The sequence below is a fragment of the Antennarius striatus genome, chromosome 6, assembly GCF_040054535.1.
Source record: "Antennarius striatus isolate MH-2024 chromosome 6, ASM4005453v1, whole genome shotgun sequence".
Classification (NCBI taxonomy): domain Eukaryota; kingdom Metazoa; phylum Chordata; class Actinopteri; order Lophiiformes; family Antennariidae; genus Antennarius; species Antennarius striatus.
Genome location: NC_090781.1, coordinates 23855474 through 23872805, shown reverse-complemented (window position 1 = coordinate 23872805; position 17332 = coordinate 23855474). Strand labels below are relative to the sequence as shown.

General features: G+C 39.4%; 1 protein-coding gene across 1 annotated transcript in view; it reads left to right on the top strand.

The window, feature by feature from the left end:
* zgc:172282 (leucine-rich repeat and fibronectin type III domain-containing protein 1-like protein) overlaps window positions 1-17332 on the top strand; it is a 66063-nt gene that overhangs the window by 10474 nt on the left and 38257 nt on the right. The window contains exons 2-7 of the mRNA XM_068316525.1: window positions 12765-12981; window positions 13862-14013; window positions 14126-14379; window positions 14543-14786; window positions 14907-15064; window positions 15766-16146. Of these exons, the coding sequence (XP_068172626.1) occupies window positions 12789-12981; window positions 13862-14013; window positions 14126-14379; window positions 14543-14786; window positions 14907-15064; window positions 15766-16146 (1382 nt within the window). The 5' untranslated portion in view covers window positions 12765-12788. The remainder of the gene's footprint in view (window positions 1-12764; window positions 12982-13861; window positions 14014-14125; window positions 14380-14542; window positions 14787-14906; window positions 15065-15765; window positions 16147-17332) is intronic.

Genomic DNA, 17332 nt, shown 5'->3' with positions numbered 1-17332 from the left:
GTGCTTGTTCCTGCATATCAAACGACAGATGATCAAAGAGCTTCCAGATCTTCATATTCCCTTGACTTTCATGGTTGCTCTTATTGCGAGGTGTGATGATATTGTCGATGTCTTGACGTGAATGCCTCTTTGCTACTTGTACTAACAGAATCAAGATGACTGCAGCTTTTTCAGAAGCTCGAAGAGCACATACTGCGACTTGAGAAACTTGTGAAATGAGGTGTCACATTTTCAACTTGGCTAAAGGTGGAAAAGGAGAAAGCTTTTGGGAATAGACTTTTAAATACACACAGTAATATGTGGTGTCACTCGTGGTGCTTTCCTTCATCCTACGAGAAATCTCCCAAAAAATGGCAATAAAAAGAAGTCGCTGGTGACACCGATGCAACAGCTTCCTCAATGTGAATCTTTGGCAACCCCCGTTTCTTTCAGTGTAATAAAAACAAAAGTGGGTACGATGTGTTTATTGCGAAAGAAAATACAATGAATCTCCTACAGGAAGCAGCACAAAAATTCTGCCATACAGTATAGCACAAATACGGGGATTGAAACATGAACTGATCTAACTTGCCGTAACGTCAGATTCTTCACCAGGATGCATAGCATACTAATGTAGATGTACTGTATCTATTGACATTAAACCAACATTATGAAAACGGGTGAAAAGTGTGGAAATCAAAATGTATAAATGCACCAAAATTTTAATTGTTCAAGCAAATTAATAGACAGACTGGAAGTATTAAAATTAGACCAAACACAGGCAGGGCTTTAGGTTACATATACAACACAAAAAGGAAGGATTATCGATGTTTGGAACTATATCATATACGACAGTGGTAATGGAGATATGACGACTGTCCTCGAAGTACGGAATGGTCACTGGAAGTCACTTTATCTCATAGAAGATGAGAAATAATGATGAATAAAGATGACCACAATTAGGCACAGGAGTGAGGAGAGATGTGTGCAGGAAGAGGAAGTGATTGATGTGTATATTAAATATTCTGTTGCACCACTAAAAGACAACAAGAGGAAGCAAAATAGCATCATTTGTATCAGAGAGATGGATATCAGCTCGGATGTGTGTTCCAGTCTATGCATTTGTGTGGTTAGCATTACAGTAACCCGGAGGCTGCGGTTAGTGTTACAATAGAGTGCAGTGCGACAGGCATTGATGCACTGCGCTAGCGGCTTCAGCTAATTATCTACTGTACTGACAGATACAGGGCAGTGTTAGAAAATCAACAGAGTGGGACTCAAGAAAAAAAATAAAAATAGAGTAACGATAACAGAAATGCTCATGACCCACAAGGCGGATCAGCGAGACAATAGTGATCATGTCATCTACAAGAAAAAGGATGGATGGATAACAAAGGGAAATGGATTATGAGATGGAATGAGTGAGAAAAAAAGAAAAAAGAGTAAACAGAGAGAAAATGTATGTGTCCCTTCTCCACTCACGTGTGTGTGTGTGTGTGTGTGTGTGTGTGTGTGTGTGTGTGTGTGTGTGTGTGTGTGTGTGTGTGTGTGTGTGTCGCTCAGATCCTAGAAAAGTATCCAATCCATTGTCTGGGCAACTGTGTGCATCAGAACCTGTACAGATGTCTATTTGCGTAAGCCTTTGCGTGTGTGTGTTTGTGTGTGTGCGCGCGCGTGCATGTATCTGTGTGTAAATGCGAGGAAAGCAAATTTGCTCACCTTTGTGGAGAATGATTGCGATGCTGCAGGGAATCCACAGAGAAGGACTAAATCTGTGACCTTCTAATCAACAACATAATAACACTGACTTTGACGCGACCCTGATGAACAAAATAAACCACAAAACAAGTGATGCAATATCAATAGAATATTTAACAGGAAAACATCAGCAGAATATATATTATTTTTTTTATGTTAGTTTTTGCCCTGATTTCAATTTTTTTTCAGAGCACATTTGCGGCAAATAAAACTTTTATGAGGCCTCCTTGTGAAAATATTAGATGATCTAAGCTACTGAATGCTGTTTACTGCAGGTACTGCTTCCCAAATTTGCAGGCTGACAGCATAATACGCCAATGCAAGGTTTTGCCAACAAAGGGGTGAATTTGCTGTAGTATTATTAGCTTTTCTTTGCCATTCGTTAAGTACGTGCGAAGTATTTCTTGACTTGAACCTCCTCCACATACTCATATTAATTGGCTTGCTCTTGTATGTGTACCATGTGCGCAGATTTGTGTAGCTGTATGGAATTAATTTACTTGGACACATGATTAATGAGGTACTTTTCATGGTGCATTTATGTTCAGGCTTTGTTTCTACCACATGCTGCTGCCTCGACTCAGCTTTGGTATCGTAAGTGCACTGTTTCACGTCTTGCTATAAAATAATTTTCTTAGTGACTTTTCCCATTTCTTTCTCATTGACTACCAAAGAAAGGAATATCTTCTCAATTATACACCCATTATTTTTCCATATCATTTTCTGTAATCTTAATTACGTCAGATCAAAACCTCACATTTTAGAGAGCAATCAAGATCATTTGTTACAGATAAGTAAAAGACGACAGTGTTAGTTGCATTGTGATTTCTCAGAGACATATTATTGTTTCTGTGTTTAAATGATGAACATCTAACACACGTTGCCCCCATTAATTTCAAAAGGTTAGCAGTAATAAAAATAACACTGATCCCCACACAGAAACTGCTGCTCTCTCATTTTCCTCTGTGGGAAGGTCAGGGTCAGCTGCAGAACAGCACTATCAGAGCCAACAGACACAACTTCCTGTTTGGCAGGGATGTCTTAGCTGGCACAAGGTCTCGCAGCTGAACACTGTGCTAACTAGGTAACTGATCATCAATTACAATGATTGAAAGATGTTTATATCAATGATGTACTGTATATCAAGGTTCTATGGTAGTAGAGAGAAATCTACTTGATCTACTTCAGTTCCAAGGTGACGATTTACAATTAGCTCATGCTGGAGTGATTGTTTTTTAGCATCTTTTTTTAAGGCCACAACATTCAAATTCAAATTATTTAACTGACAAAGTTCTCACTCAGTATTAACACTTTGACCGTCAGCCACTGGTGCAGGAGATGTTGTTTTATAATTGAAAGCTTAATAGAAGTCTGGAGTGTTGAAATTGATTTTGGATTATACATAAGGTCAAGAAGCAGCTTCCGTTTTTTTGTAATTACTTTTTCTTCCATGATTTAGTAACGGTAATTATTTTATACTGTTTTTATTTTCCCCCGTAGCACAATCATTACTACTTGTTTGCAACGAACGCAACCATAACACAACAATTTTCTGCGAAAAAGCATTTATCGCCACACTTGGCTAAAGTTAGTAACCTCACTGCTTCATTAAGGTCAGTCTTTGCTGCAGTCTAGAGGTTCCTTGAATACAATTCAAAGCAGATATTTTACTGAAATAATGTCAGTTATTCAAGTACATCTCTACTGAATTGCTTTTGCTTTGTAATTGTTCCCTCAATTATTATGAAAAATTAAAATTCAACATATATTATTTATCGTACAGCTTAATGGGTCCATGGTAAAAATTTCACCTTGAGACCGAGAGAATAAATGCATACATTGGCTTTTATGATAACGCAAGGACACATTGATTTGTAGCTTGGACTAAAATAAACTCTGAAATACTACTCTCTCTCTCTCTCTCTCTCTCTCTCTCTCTCTCTCTCTCTCTCTCTCTCTCTCTCTCTCTCCTCCCCCCATCTTCCCCCTTTCCCCTCACATTCAGTCTCCCAGATGCTAACACTTCAGATTCATTACTTGCAAGATACAAAAACCATTCTTGCACCTTCTCACAGCCCCCATATAAACACCACACAGTAACATTACAACCCCCCCCCCCCCACACACACACACACACACACACACACACACTTGCCACCTCCACACTATTACCATCAATGTGTCATTGGCTGTTGCTAAGTTACAAGCCCCCACCAAGTTTTTTGTTTTTTATTTTATTTTTTCGACCAATGGAAGGATAGCCTTCGCCGCTGCTGTTGACAGATACCCCAGTTTGTTGGCTGACTTTTGTTTTCCATCAGATATAGAATATATTTCCACATGACTTCTCTTTGCCCTGTTTTACTCGCTTTGCTTTCAGGCCTTCCGATGCTTTAATTTCTTGTCTTTTCCCGTTTTGCTCCCATTTTCGAAGGTAAATTTGGTTCAGTGACAATTGATATCCTGTTGATGTAACTGCGGAAACTGTACAGATTTACTTTACCATTAATTTCCACAGCAATGTGCAGATTTTAAGCTCCATCAGATGCATGCTGCTGTAGACATGGTTACTTTAGTATGGACCAATAAATACAGTACACGCACTTCTAAACAAACATATTGTTTAGAAGTGCATGTACTGTATCACACACACACACACACACACACACACACACACACACACACACACACACACACACACACGTGTTTATATGTGTAAGAAGCAGATGGATGACGCTGCTCTCAAAGTCATTAATATCACAATGTTCTTGCTGGGCTACACTACACAAACGGGATAAACACACACACACACATGCAATATATGCAGCTATGCTCTTGTGCAAAGAGTAGCAGAGATGTATCAGCAAGTGCTGCTGTACAACAAGTGTTTTTAAGCGAACGCTACTATGCAGAAAAAAGTGTAACACACAGGTTTCTGTACAAACACAAAAAGTTGCATGCATGAACACACAGGCAGGTTTCAAGGCACCAGAACCCAGCTAGATATGACTGAAGGAGGTACATATGAAATGCTCTCAGTGAGCGTTTGTGCTCATACGCATATGAACATGTTCACACTACTGCACAGACGAAATAAATTACACACAGAAGACACTCCGCTGTGGTTCTGGTGAGAGCTGACAGGGTAATCCATCTCCATTGCGAGGTGCAGTGCTCTCCCAGAAAGCATGCTCTACACATTATACGCACACTCAAATGTGCACAAATAATACGTACAACCATACACGACACCGACACATTCTCTCTCTCACTCACATGCACGCGTGCACACACACACACACACACACACACACACACACACACGCATGAAGACATGGATGAATTACTGATACTGGGTGCACAGATCGCATCAGAAGATTATTTCCAATTATAATCCAATGAATGATGGCACACGGAGGCGGGATGAAAGTCCAAAGGTGCACTAAATCTACGCTGATGGCCACAGCATATGATTTAATGTGTGCTGCATTATCCAAAACACCTGTTCTTTAACTGTTAGTGATTTTTTTTTCATTCTTTACTTCACTCAAGCAACAGTAAAACACTACTGGGTATAAAAATCACACAGCTACGAAATAATTTTGTTATTTTGTTCACTGCGTAAGGAAAACACTGATGTCATCATACTTGTTTAAGCCTAGTTCATTAAATGGAATTACAGGTACATGTTTAGTTCTACAGAATATATATTATAGAATATATATTGCAGAATATAGTATTATTTTTTGTATTAGTATTAGATTTTGAAATTAATTTTACAACTGCAGGGCTTTAAATGTGATTTTTTTTTTTAAATCCATGTAGATATACAATCATATTGATGTTGTACAGGTTTCCTTCAATGGTGGAATAAGATATTTGCTTCCTTGGCAGTTAAAAATGATCTGAGGAGCCTCAGATATTTTAAAACTTTAATTGTCTTTACATGTCTGGGTTGAACTACGTGGGGCAAATGCAATTACACAAAGCTATTAATGAATCTTCACGTCTTGAAACAAGCACAGACTCAAATTGCCCTCTTCTAATCTCATTACACTCACGTCCCTGCTCATTCTTCTCACTAACTTCCATCACTTTTTTTTTTGTCATTTTTACTACTGTAGTGGTTTCTGTGATCAGTCTTCATCCTCCTCCGTCCCTCCGACGTCCTTATTTATGCATGTCCGCATATTAGCATTGCTAATTGTTTTGGAAGAGGCTATAATCATGCTTTTCTGAAGTTCTTTTAGTTCTAGCTCTCACAATCACTGATCTCTTTGCGACTTCCAAATTATTTCTTGATCTTATATTCTTTAATGAGAAACTCCTTCCTGCTGGTTTATTATCTGTTGGGCTCTAAATGCATCACACGTACAATGAACATAAGTAGCTTTCGGAATATTTGTTCGCCTGATGACTAAAGGGGCACAGACTTCATCATAAGAAACATTAATTCAGGGGAGACTCAACTTCACAGCTCCTTCTAACAATAAACGCATTAGTAAAAACGCTTTTACATGTCTGGTGAAACATTGAAGAATAATAGATGGTGAAAAACACGAACAACAGACTGTCTGTAATCTTATCATGTAGAGTTGATATATATTCAGAGAAAAACATCGTTTTTATACTTCCAGATGATGGACATGTTGAGCTTTTTGTTGGTAATTAATGTTTTCTTCAGGTCTTTCTACTATAACTTACTGAGCATAAAGAATTCAGAATAAGCTGTTGTTTTAATCTATTTCATACAGTGCTTGAGGTGCATATCTTGCATTTTTCCCCATAACTAATGACCATTCTCTTCAAAAGACAGTTTGCAACACTAATTGCACAGTAACATTTCGGTCTGCGGCAATATCTGTCCTACACACGTTGAAAAATACCCTGCCTGGGAGGAGCTGATTGATTTACAAAATGCAAACCGGAGATCATACTGTCAGGAAAAACAAAGCTCATCAGTGAGTGTTTGTATTTTTGCACAAGCATAAAAAACATAAACATTTGTCACTCCTACAGACATCGGTAATGCTTTTTTTTTTTTAAATTTTCTGACAGTTTTTACAATCACTCGTAGAAAATAAATAGCAATGCGGAGCTCTCCAGTGCAATTAGTGCAAAATAATGCCGCGTGTGTTCCGTGTCTTACTTCTGACTTTTAGACATTAAAATACACTACACTCCAATGTATTGGTCTGACATTTAGCTCAAGGAGTCTCACTACGAGTTTGAATATATATTCCAGTGACATTTTAACTGTTCCTGGATAGCAGTGTTGTGGGATTTTTGAGGGCAAATGCAACATACGATGTGATTTACCAGGTAGAAATTAAAGGTTCAAGAACTTATTCAAGACTAAGGCATCCATCATTTATGAATATATTCTTTTAATTCAAATAAAAATGGTGTGTGACTGTAGTATATTAAACAGAAATGTTCTCAGATTTAAGTCCCTGGAGTCCCATTAAATTGGACTTACATGGTCTGTTAGGAATCTGAGTTACAGACTTACTTAGTAATATGTATGTGGAAGTCCTGAAATGACACTGCCAGCTTACCCTTCGTCTTGTAAAGGTTCTTATCCACCCTATCCTAGTGGCAAACTCCTTTTCCTTCCAGTCAGGTGGTTATTTATCCATATGGGTCGTAACGAGGTTAAAGGAGTTCCTGATTTATCGTCTGTCATGAGACCTTCCCACCTCTGTTGACATCTAATGGCAATGATAAAGTTTAGTCTTGTCACCTGTGAAACCACCAGGGCAATCTACTATAAATACATACACACAGTGATGTATAACATTTATGTAACATGGGTGAGAATTAAATTTATGTTGACCATAGATGGCTTTGTGTTTTCTTATGTCACAAACCTTCACAAATCTTCCAATCAGAGTTAACGAGAAATGCTAAAACATCCAGACCATCTATCATATCTAAACCTTTTTTCAAGTCAAATATTGTGTAGATCACGACTGTCAAATCCAGCAAACTGTAAACATCAGACTTTACTGTCGTGACACTTTTTCTTACTTCTTGAAATCTCATGATCAATCACAATTTTCCAACAGGCCATCATTATCATGTCTGAAGTCTGGAAGGCTTCCAGGATACCTGTCACATCTTGTACCTATTTTGGGTCACATTTTCTCAGCAGTTGACTGTTAGACTACCATGCAGCGTGGGACTTTTAGTATGAGTCTATATAACTCAGTCAGTAACCGTCACATTTGATTCACACACATCCATCGACCCAAAATGACTCAGGACTTAGCATTTGCAGAGCATTACACCATCGTTCAAGTCTTTGCCACCAGATAATTTTGTCCAGTTTGCTTGATAACAGGAAGTAGATTCTCTATCACTGAACAAGCTGGACTTATTGCTCTTATTCTCACTGAATTTCACTGATAAACCAATGAGTCCATGCAGGGAATCCACAAGTGAGTCGTTTAAATGTTTAAAATAGAATAATGGCCTTCACATGCAAGCTGGAGCGAGATTTGTCAAGCCAATTGACGGATGCATGGATTGAAAAATCATTGCTGGTAGCAATGTCTGTAACTGTTTACCGAAAGATACTTTAAATAAAGCCATCGTAGAAGTGATTGAGACAGGATAAGGGATGCATGAGGTGGGGAAAGCATGAAGCAAGAGATATAGGAAAGGGGATGGTGAGATATATGATCAAAACAAGTTAGTGAAAATGAAAGCAGGAGTACGGGGAGGTGATTAAAAAGAAAAATGTTCCGATAAGAAAAGAGTTGATCCAAAGGAAACCATAGAGAAGGTTTAACTATGTGAGTGTGGCTGTATGTGTGTGTGTGTGTGTGTGTGTGTGTGTGTGTGTGTGTTTGTGTGTTTGTGTGTGTAACGATATTGGGGACAGTGGGAGAAAGAATCGAGAGCCAAAATGAGTGTAGATGAAAGAAAATCCATTTGTTACAGGAAGTGATGGAAAGCTACCAATTCGTTAAAAAAAAGTAAAGGAAGACAGAGGCCGAGGGGAAAGAAACAAATGATGCTGTTTTAATACAATAAGAAGAATGGGAAACATGTATAACATTAGGTATTCCCATAGTCATTTAAAAAAAAAATATATATATATATGTATGTAAAAAAAAATAAAAAAATTTCCCCCTCACCCTTTCAAGGTGGTATCTGTGTGTCATCCTCAAGCTCGGGTCCTCTACCAGAGGCCTGGGAGTCTGAGGGTTCTGCGCAGTATCTTAGCTGTTCCTAGGACTGCGCTCTTCTGGACTGAGGCTTCAGATGTTGTTCCAGGAATCTGCTGGAGCCACTCTTCCAGTTTGGGGGTCACTGCCCCAAGTGCTCCTACTACCAAGTCCACATTGACCTTAACCTTCCACATCTGTTCCAGCTGTTCTTTCAACCCTTGATATTTCTCAATCTTTTCGTGTTCCTTCTTCCTGATGTTGGCGTCAGCTGGAATCGCCACATCTATCACCACTGCTCTCTTCTGCTCTTTGTCCATCACCACAATGTCCGGTTTGTTAGCCAGTAGCTGTTTGTCGGTCTGGAAGCTGAAGTCCCACAGGATCTTAGCCTTGCCGTTCTCAACCACCTTCGGTGGTATGTCCCATTGGGATTTGGGTACTTCTAGTCCATACCGGGTACAGATGTTCCTGTACACTATCACAGCTACTTGGTTGTGCCTTTCCATGTATGCTGAGCTGGCGAGCATCTTACACCCGGCTACAACATGCTGGACTGACTCTGGGGCTTCTTTACATAGCCTGCACCTTGGGTCAGATCTACTGTGGTAGATATTGGCCTCTATTGCCCTTGTACTTAGGGCCTGTTCTTGTGCTGCCATGATCAGTGCCTCTCTGCTGTCTGTCAGTCCAGCTTTATTCAGCCATTTGTAGGTCTTCTTGATATCAGCCACTTCCTTTATCTGACGGTGGTACGGTGTATGTATATATATATATATATATATATATATATGAAAAAAAGACGTGATTGAAGAGACAGTGGCAAGGAGAGAATGGAGCGTGATAGATGGTTGAATAAAGTGTCGGATTCTGGAAATAGCCTATATAGACGCTATGGTGGAGCGGATAATCAAGACTAGTGGAGAAAAACATGTTTAGTGACAAAAAGAGGATCGACTGATTGAAACGTGTGTGTATGTGTGTTTGTTATAGCTAATGTTATTTAGCTTGTTACTGGGAATGTGGCACAAGAGGGAAATCTACGATTAAACAAAATCACGTAGCAACATGCTATTTTTCTTTAGACCAATGCCATCCAATAAAATATGTCTTCAGTACTACAAGGACCGCAAATAGGTCTCTGGAAAAAGTCATGTTTGATGTTCTTCATCAGCTTGACAGACTGCTAGAGCAGATATAGTATATTAGTGCCTGGTTGCACACACACACACACACACACACACATACACACATACACGCACACACACACACACACACACACACACACACACACACACACACACACACACACACACACACACACACTTCACAAATGTTCAGCCATATATAAAGCATTCGGAAATTGGTATGGTTCCATGTTTATCTGCTTGTTTAAACCACGGCAGGTGGAATTTGATCCTCGGGGACTTTGTTGACAGCTACAGCAGAAGACATTAAGTTGCTTAAAAACAACACAAATTCATGTATTCCAGTCAAATATTTTATCTCGCATTGACTTGCAACAGTTGAGAAATTGTTAGACTCAAGATATCAGATCATACCTGGTTAAACATTATAAGGGGTTGATAACTTAATGGAATTCATGTGGAAAAGCTGTTGAAGACATTTGGATGATACATTGGGATCAACTGTCATTGGTAATTTACATCATGCATTACAGGAATTTAAAAAAAAACCATTTTGTGCTTTATTTCAAAAATTTCATTTTAAGACTTACTCTGGGTATGACAGCTTGATGAAGTTCCCAGGATTTTTTTTACTTTTTTTTGGGTGCTGGGTAATAATCTGTCTGTGTTGAATACAATGATTCTGTCACTCAGTCAAAGTCCAGAATCACATCAGGGCAAGAAAAAGCACAGTGCAGATAAGAATTTAGTATTCTACAAGTACTTGCCTTTGATTTACTGATATATTAATAAATTGCAATTTGGACACAGCCATATGTAACTAAAAGGGTATTTTTAATGAAAAAAAAAAGTCTAATTATGACTCAATAAACGGGGACACAGACTTGTTAAGCAACCATATCCCACTATTTATCATCCACAATTAGTTTAATAGCCCCTACTGTGTTTTATTATTACAGGTGTGATCCTGTCACTGCAGACAAAGGTCAGCATCTAATTATACATGTGATACTACTAAAGGGTTCTTCTACACCTCGACAGGTTTTTGTTTGGAACTACTCATACTGAGCAGTGGAGGGGCGGTCCTGAAGGAGGTTAAGTTTAGTCTAACAATTTATGACGGAGCTGCGTTTGTGTATGTCCCTCATATCCTTGCTCATTTAAGTGATTTTTTGCTGCATATACTTAGAAGGTCAAGTGTATAGTTATTAAACATAAAGAAGTCTTCACTCACTGCACAATACATTTGGATGAAAGTGTTCCTAATGTTTTGCTTTGCTGGCATTACAGTGATGATAGGATTAGAAATACAGTGCAAGATTACTATCAAGGAGATTATGTTAATGTGGGCTGTGTAAGATGACATCACCACATTACACATGGATTCTAAACATGCATTTGATCAAAGAAAAGAATTTGATTTGTTGCCCAGCATTAACAGGCAGTAAACTTGGCTTTGGGCATCACAGAACCTGCTTGCAGTTTAATGTGTTTTATGTTTTCTTATCAAAGCTGACATTAAGGTGTTCAAGGGCAGTCAGTTGTTCACCCCATCTATAAAGCCATATGTAATGTGTTTGCAGGCTAGCCAACTTAGTAAAGATAGAATTTGTCATTATTTTCATTAATTCACTCATTTTTGTGAAGACAACTAATAATTGTCTCATCGTCAGCCATTCATCTGAATTCAGGTCACAGTTTTACGCTGGAGCCTGTCCCAGCTGACATTGAGCAGGAAGCGGGGTACACCCTTGACAAGTCACAAGTTCATTGCAGGGGAACATAGAGAGAATAACACCTATTCATTCACACAGTCAATTTAGAGTGGCCAATTCACCGCTGTTGAATGGAGAACCCGGAGAGAACCCATACAAACATGGAGAGAACATAAAAAAAAAAAAAACTCCACAGAAGGTTGAATCAAACCAATGACGTTCTTGCTGTGAGGCAACAGCGCTACCCACTGCGCCACCATGCTGCCCTGTTCTTTTACGTGTCTGGGGATTACTTCTGCGTCTGCTTCAGTTTGCTCAATTTGGCTGAACTTTATTTATCTGTGTCACGTTTGACATCAGTGCTGCTTCTGTTTGACAAATGTATGGAACTTGAGATAATTCGAAAATAACATTTGTGGAGTTGACGCAGACCACAGAGTGCCACACTTATTTATAACTTAATGCCTGCCATGCTTGGCCTTTATTATTATTATTATTATTTTTATTATTCCCTTTCCCTATTGTCTTAATTTTCTTCAATGTATATTTTCCCTGTTTCTGTCTGTTTTTATATTTAAATGCTACTGTAATATTTAAATTTCCCAGTTTGAGATGAATAAAGTATATCCAAATACTCTACGTTTGTCTCAATGACTGAACAATTTGCGTGTCAGTGATCCTGTCACTTTCTTTTTGTTGAGTGACACTTGACCTGTGTCTGTTCGTTGGTTTGTTGTTTGGTTTGTCTTTATTAGCAGGATTAAGAATTGGCCTGTAAGAAGGTGTTACATTTTGGGGCTACTCCAGCTAAACTCCATCTTTCTTTTTTACTTCCTTAACTTCTTCTGCAAAATCTACTGATGCAATTTCCATTAAACTTTATACAAGTTTGTGGCATGCATCAGCCATTGCAGACAGATGTTCAGGACTGTCAGCTGTCAGCTGAGTGCCATTTTTACTTGTGTTGAGTTTGTTTTCCTTCTGTCTTCCAGTTGCCCTGTTCCCAGTGGAGGATAATGGAATGGCTGTGGTTCTCTCTGCTGTTGCTGGCAGCAGCATGCAGGGGACAGCCATGTCCAAAACGCTGCATGTGCCAGAGCCTTTCACCATCGCTTGCCATCCTCTGCTCCAAGACGGGCTTGCTCTTTGTTCCCGCTGCCATTGACAGACGCACCGTGGAGCTCCGGCTTCAAGAGAACTTCATTACAGGTAACACACTTGTAACTCTAGGAACAACCAATCGTCCAGCCTTTTTCATAACCATCAAACAACACTTAAATGATCTCAAGAGGCAACTGGGATTTTGCGCTAGCAGATGTATATGAGCAAATAGTGAGTGGCAGCAGCTGCACCGAAAGTGTTTGGTCATTAAAAAATATAATAGCAGCATGGTCACACACAAAAAAAAAAAGATTGAGTAATGAACTGAATCAAATTCAACTGACACACAGTGTTGAATCAAGACATATATGAGCGTATCACTGTGCAGTAATTGGTTCTATTGTTTGCACAGTTTGAGAGCATAAATAATACTTCACAGTACTTCTTTTTTACTTTCCTACTTCAGTCAAACAAATCTCATTTATCATTTATCCCCTCCCTTTATCAAAGACTTCTCTTTGAAATGTACTTATTTTTTAAGAAATGGAGTGTTACTTTATCCTTTAATTATAATCTGGCTTCCTATTGGCTCCAAACGATGCAGCCAACTAATCTTCCCTGCCTGGACTTAGAAGAAATAATTTTCTTCACTTCACCAAAACAAAAGGCACACAAGTTAAATTAAGACTCGTTTCCACAATGTCCAGAAAGAAAATTTCATTATTTATTTTAGGGGGGGGGGGAGACCAGATCTGCTGTCCACTGCAGTTCTTTGTGTATATATAATAGGCGCAGGCTCTGAATGCTAAAGACACTTTTTCTGTGCTTTAATTCATACATAGACGATGTGCATCTCCTCATTTCTTGGTATCCCCTTGCGGGGATCAATAAAGTATACTTCTTCTTCTAATACTAGTGTGTAATATATTTAATTCTGGCACTAATATTAAGTTAATGAAGTCTTTATGTTTACTCTGCACTCTTTTAGCTGTCCGAAGAAAGGACTTTGCAAACATGACCAGTCTTTTACACCTGACCCTGTCCAGAAACACCATCAGTCAGATTCTGCCATCAGCTTTCAGTGACCTCCGGCGATTGAGAGCACTCCACCTAGACTCCAATAGATTAACTGTGATCAAGGTAAGACCAGTGGATGGGTTGCTCTATGGATGACTGATTGTTATTGGGTGCACAGAACTGAACAAAAGAACCACAATGCTTCTGACAGCGTTTTCACCGTTTCACCAAACAGGATGAACATTTCAAAGGCTTGACGAACCTCCGTCACCTGATCCTTGCCAACAACCAGCTCCACTCAATCTCTCCACATGCCTTCGATGACTTCCTGTCTACCCTGGAGGATCTTGATCTCAGTTACAACAACCTTGCCCAAGTGCCCTGGGACACAATTGGCCGCTTAACCAACGTCAATACCCTAAATATGGATCATAACTTGATAGAAAATGTTCCACAGGGTGTATTCACCAACCTGCACAAACTGGCCAGGTAAAGGATTGGAGCATTTGTAGAGATACATCATGAATAGACGCACAGTAGGTTTGCTGAGGAACTGAATACATTACTGTTCATCTATTGATGTCTATATCTGTTTCTCTTTCATCCCTCTCTTATGCATCCCCCAAATTCTGTCTACCCCGTCCTTTAACAGGTTAGACATGACATCGAACAAGCTGAAGAAAATTCCACCAGACCCGTTGTTCCTGAGAATCCCAGTTTATGCCAAGTCCAAAGGCTCTCCCCTATCCTCCCTAGTTTTGAGTTTTGGTGGCAACCCACTTCACTGTAACTGTGAACTTCTGTGGTTGAGGCGACTGACCAGAGAAGATGACCTTGAGACGTGCGCCTCACCCTCTGACCTCAGTGCCAAGTATTTTTGGACAATACCTGAAGAGGTGACATTTAGAAAAGTTATCTCATAATCTTAAACTGAGACTCACCTTATTATTTAAATATCCAAGAAAAATGAAAGAGATATTGAAAGTGTCTTGACTTGATTCTTCATTGCCCTTTAGGAGTTTATCTGTGACCCACCAGTTTTGACTCGTAAGTCGCCTCATACAGTCACTATGGAAGGACAGCCTGCAAGCCTCAAGTGCAAAGCAAATGGTGACCCAGAGCCTGAAGTTCACTGGATCAGCCCTGAAGGGAGGCTTATATCAAATGGGTCCAGGTAATAATAGTCTTTCTATACTGTCTAGTATCATACACTGTGAAGTCGTACATTTCTCCATAGTGTTATGCTTTGTAGACTTTCTGAAAACATAGGGAATGTGTTAATTAAAAGAAAAGAAAAAAGATTTACTGCACTGGTCTGTTTTAAATGTCAGAAAATTGGCGGCCCAATAACTCTATCATGGTATGTGGAAATGGGAAACAGGGTCTAAAACGCGACACGTCTCACTTCATTTTGGGGCTGTACCGGTGGGTGTAGGTAAATCTATTGAGGGAAAGCCCCTGAATTAGTATTGCTGGGCTGTTTTTTCATCTTTCTTGATGTTTTTATCTGGCACGAAACCAGAATGGAGTTGCTTCATCCATTTTAACTGACAGAATAATGATGGGTAATTTCTCCAAAAGAAGTGAGCATACTTTTTCCTTAATTGAAATTAATGACTTGCCATATTTTAATACCTGAATTCTGATTGCCAACCCAAGACTCAATCTATACTAGTGAGAAATTCAATCATCCAGGATGTACTAGTCTGCAGATTTGAAAAGGAGGAAAGAGGAAAGTGGAAAGTAAAGGATTAGAGGTGGAGGGATTTTATTCCCTGAAGGTTTTTAAAGATCACATTGTGTTTAATAGTGGTGTACATTCATTCGTCATTTAAGTGATTGACTGATTTCTCATGATATCTTAAATTGTTCCAGAACTTTGGTTTTCCCGAATGGAAGCCTGGAGATCAATGTAACATCCTTGAAGGATTCGGGAAACTTCACCTGCATTGCCTCCAATGCAGCAGGTGAATCCACTGGAAGGGTGGAGCTAGTCATCACCGCAATGCCCCATCTGGCAAACAGCACAAGCCGCAGCCGAGACCCATCCTCTGAACCTGCCCCCTCTGACATCCTCACCTCTTCTAAGGTTGCGCTGCCAAACAATGAGACAAGAGGGATAGACCGGAGAGTCTCACTGGTGGAACTGACAGGAAACTCTGCCCTAATTAGGTGGAGCAGTCAGACTCCTATAACTGGAGTCAGGATGTTCCAGGTCCAGTACAACAGCTCTGGGGATGACACGCTGGTTTACAGGTTTGTCTGTCCGCACACTCATTTTATGTTCTGTCTGGATCTTCTGTTTATGTTCTATTGTGACTTCTGTTAAGGCTGTGGTGATGCCTTTTCGTATAAAACATTCTTGCACTTGTTTGTGTTTTTTAAGCCAGTATGGATGGAGTGTAGTTGCATGTACGTTAATTTCGGCTACGTCAGCTCCTGCTCCGAGGATCAGAGCGGATGATAGATGAGTCGTGAGTGATTAGAAAGTCATCCAGTCGGTAACGTCTGATCAGCTGCATGATAAAGAAATCTGCAGTTGAGAAGTATCACCGGGTTTGCTGAATGCAGTTGAATACCATTGGAAAATTTGACAAGTGTAGTCATAGAATGTGTTTTGATCTCTGTCAGTTTGCTTCAGGGCTGCACTGATGCACCAGTAACGTTGTCACTGATTATTTACTCATAGGTTAGATGCTTTTCTGTTTTTATTTGGTGGGTTCACTTGAGAAGAACATTTCTTTAACAAAGTAATGACTCTTAGTCAAAGTTATTACCTTGTCAGATTTGAATCAGAGGCAATATCAGAGGCATTGCCTCTGATTTAAGTAGTGAATCAAAAATGACAGCTAATACCACCAGTAGAATATTACCATTTTAATCCAGATTGGCAAAAGGTTCTCTGAAGAGTAATCGTAAATGAGGTTTTAAATCTTGATAAACAGCTGATTTTGTCTCTCTGGAAGAGACGATTGTGGGAAGAGCAGTTTATCAAATCATGATTGTTCTCTTTGGAAAATGTGACACTTTTGACACAGCAGTGAGATAGTCTATTGAAAACTGTCTAAGAAATATTATTTGAAAGGTAGGACACCCGTTTATTTAGGCGGTTTGGTTAACTGCGGGAGACAGGCGGCTTCTTAGAATTCCTACCACAACAGCTGACCATCTGCACCCGCCTGGGTGCTGTTAGTTGGGTCAGCGGCTCTGCAGGCATGAAAAGAAAGGCCTAACTAGTCAGTTGTATGCATTTAAATGTGTGTCTTACCTTGTGTGTACACAGATAACTCTTTCTTTGCTAACCTCTTTATTTTTATTTTTTTGGGAATTGATGAAAGAACCACTATGAGCGTCTAGATGAAGAACTGTAGGTGACAAAATGCACACATCCTACTTTTTGGCACGGTGATCAAAAACCAGCTTGATGGAAGTGAAATACACC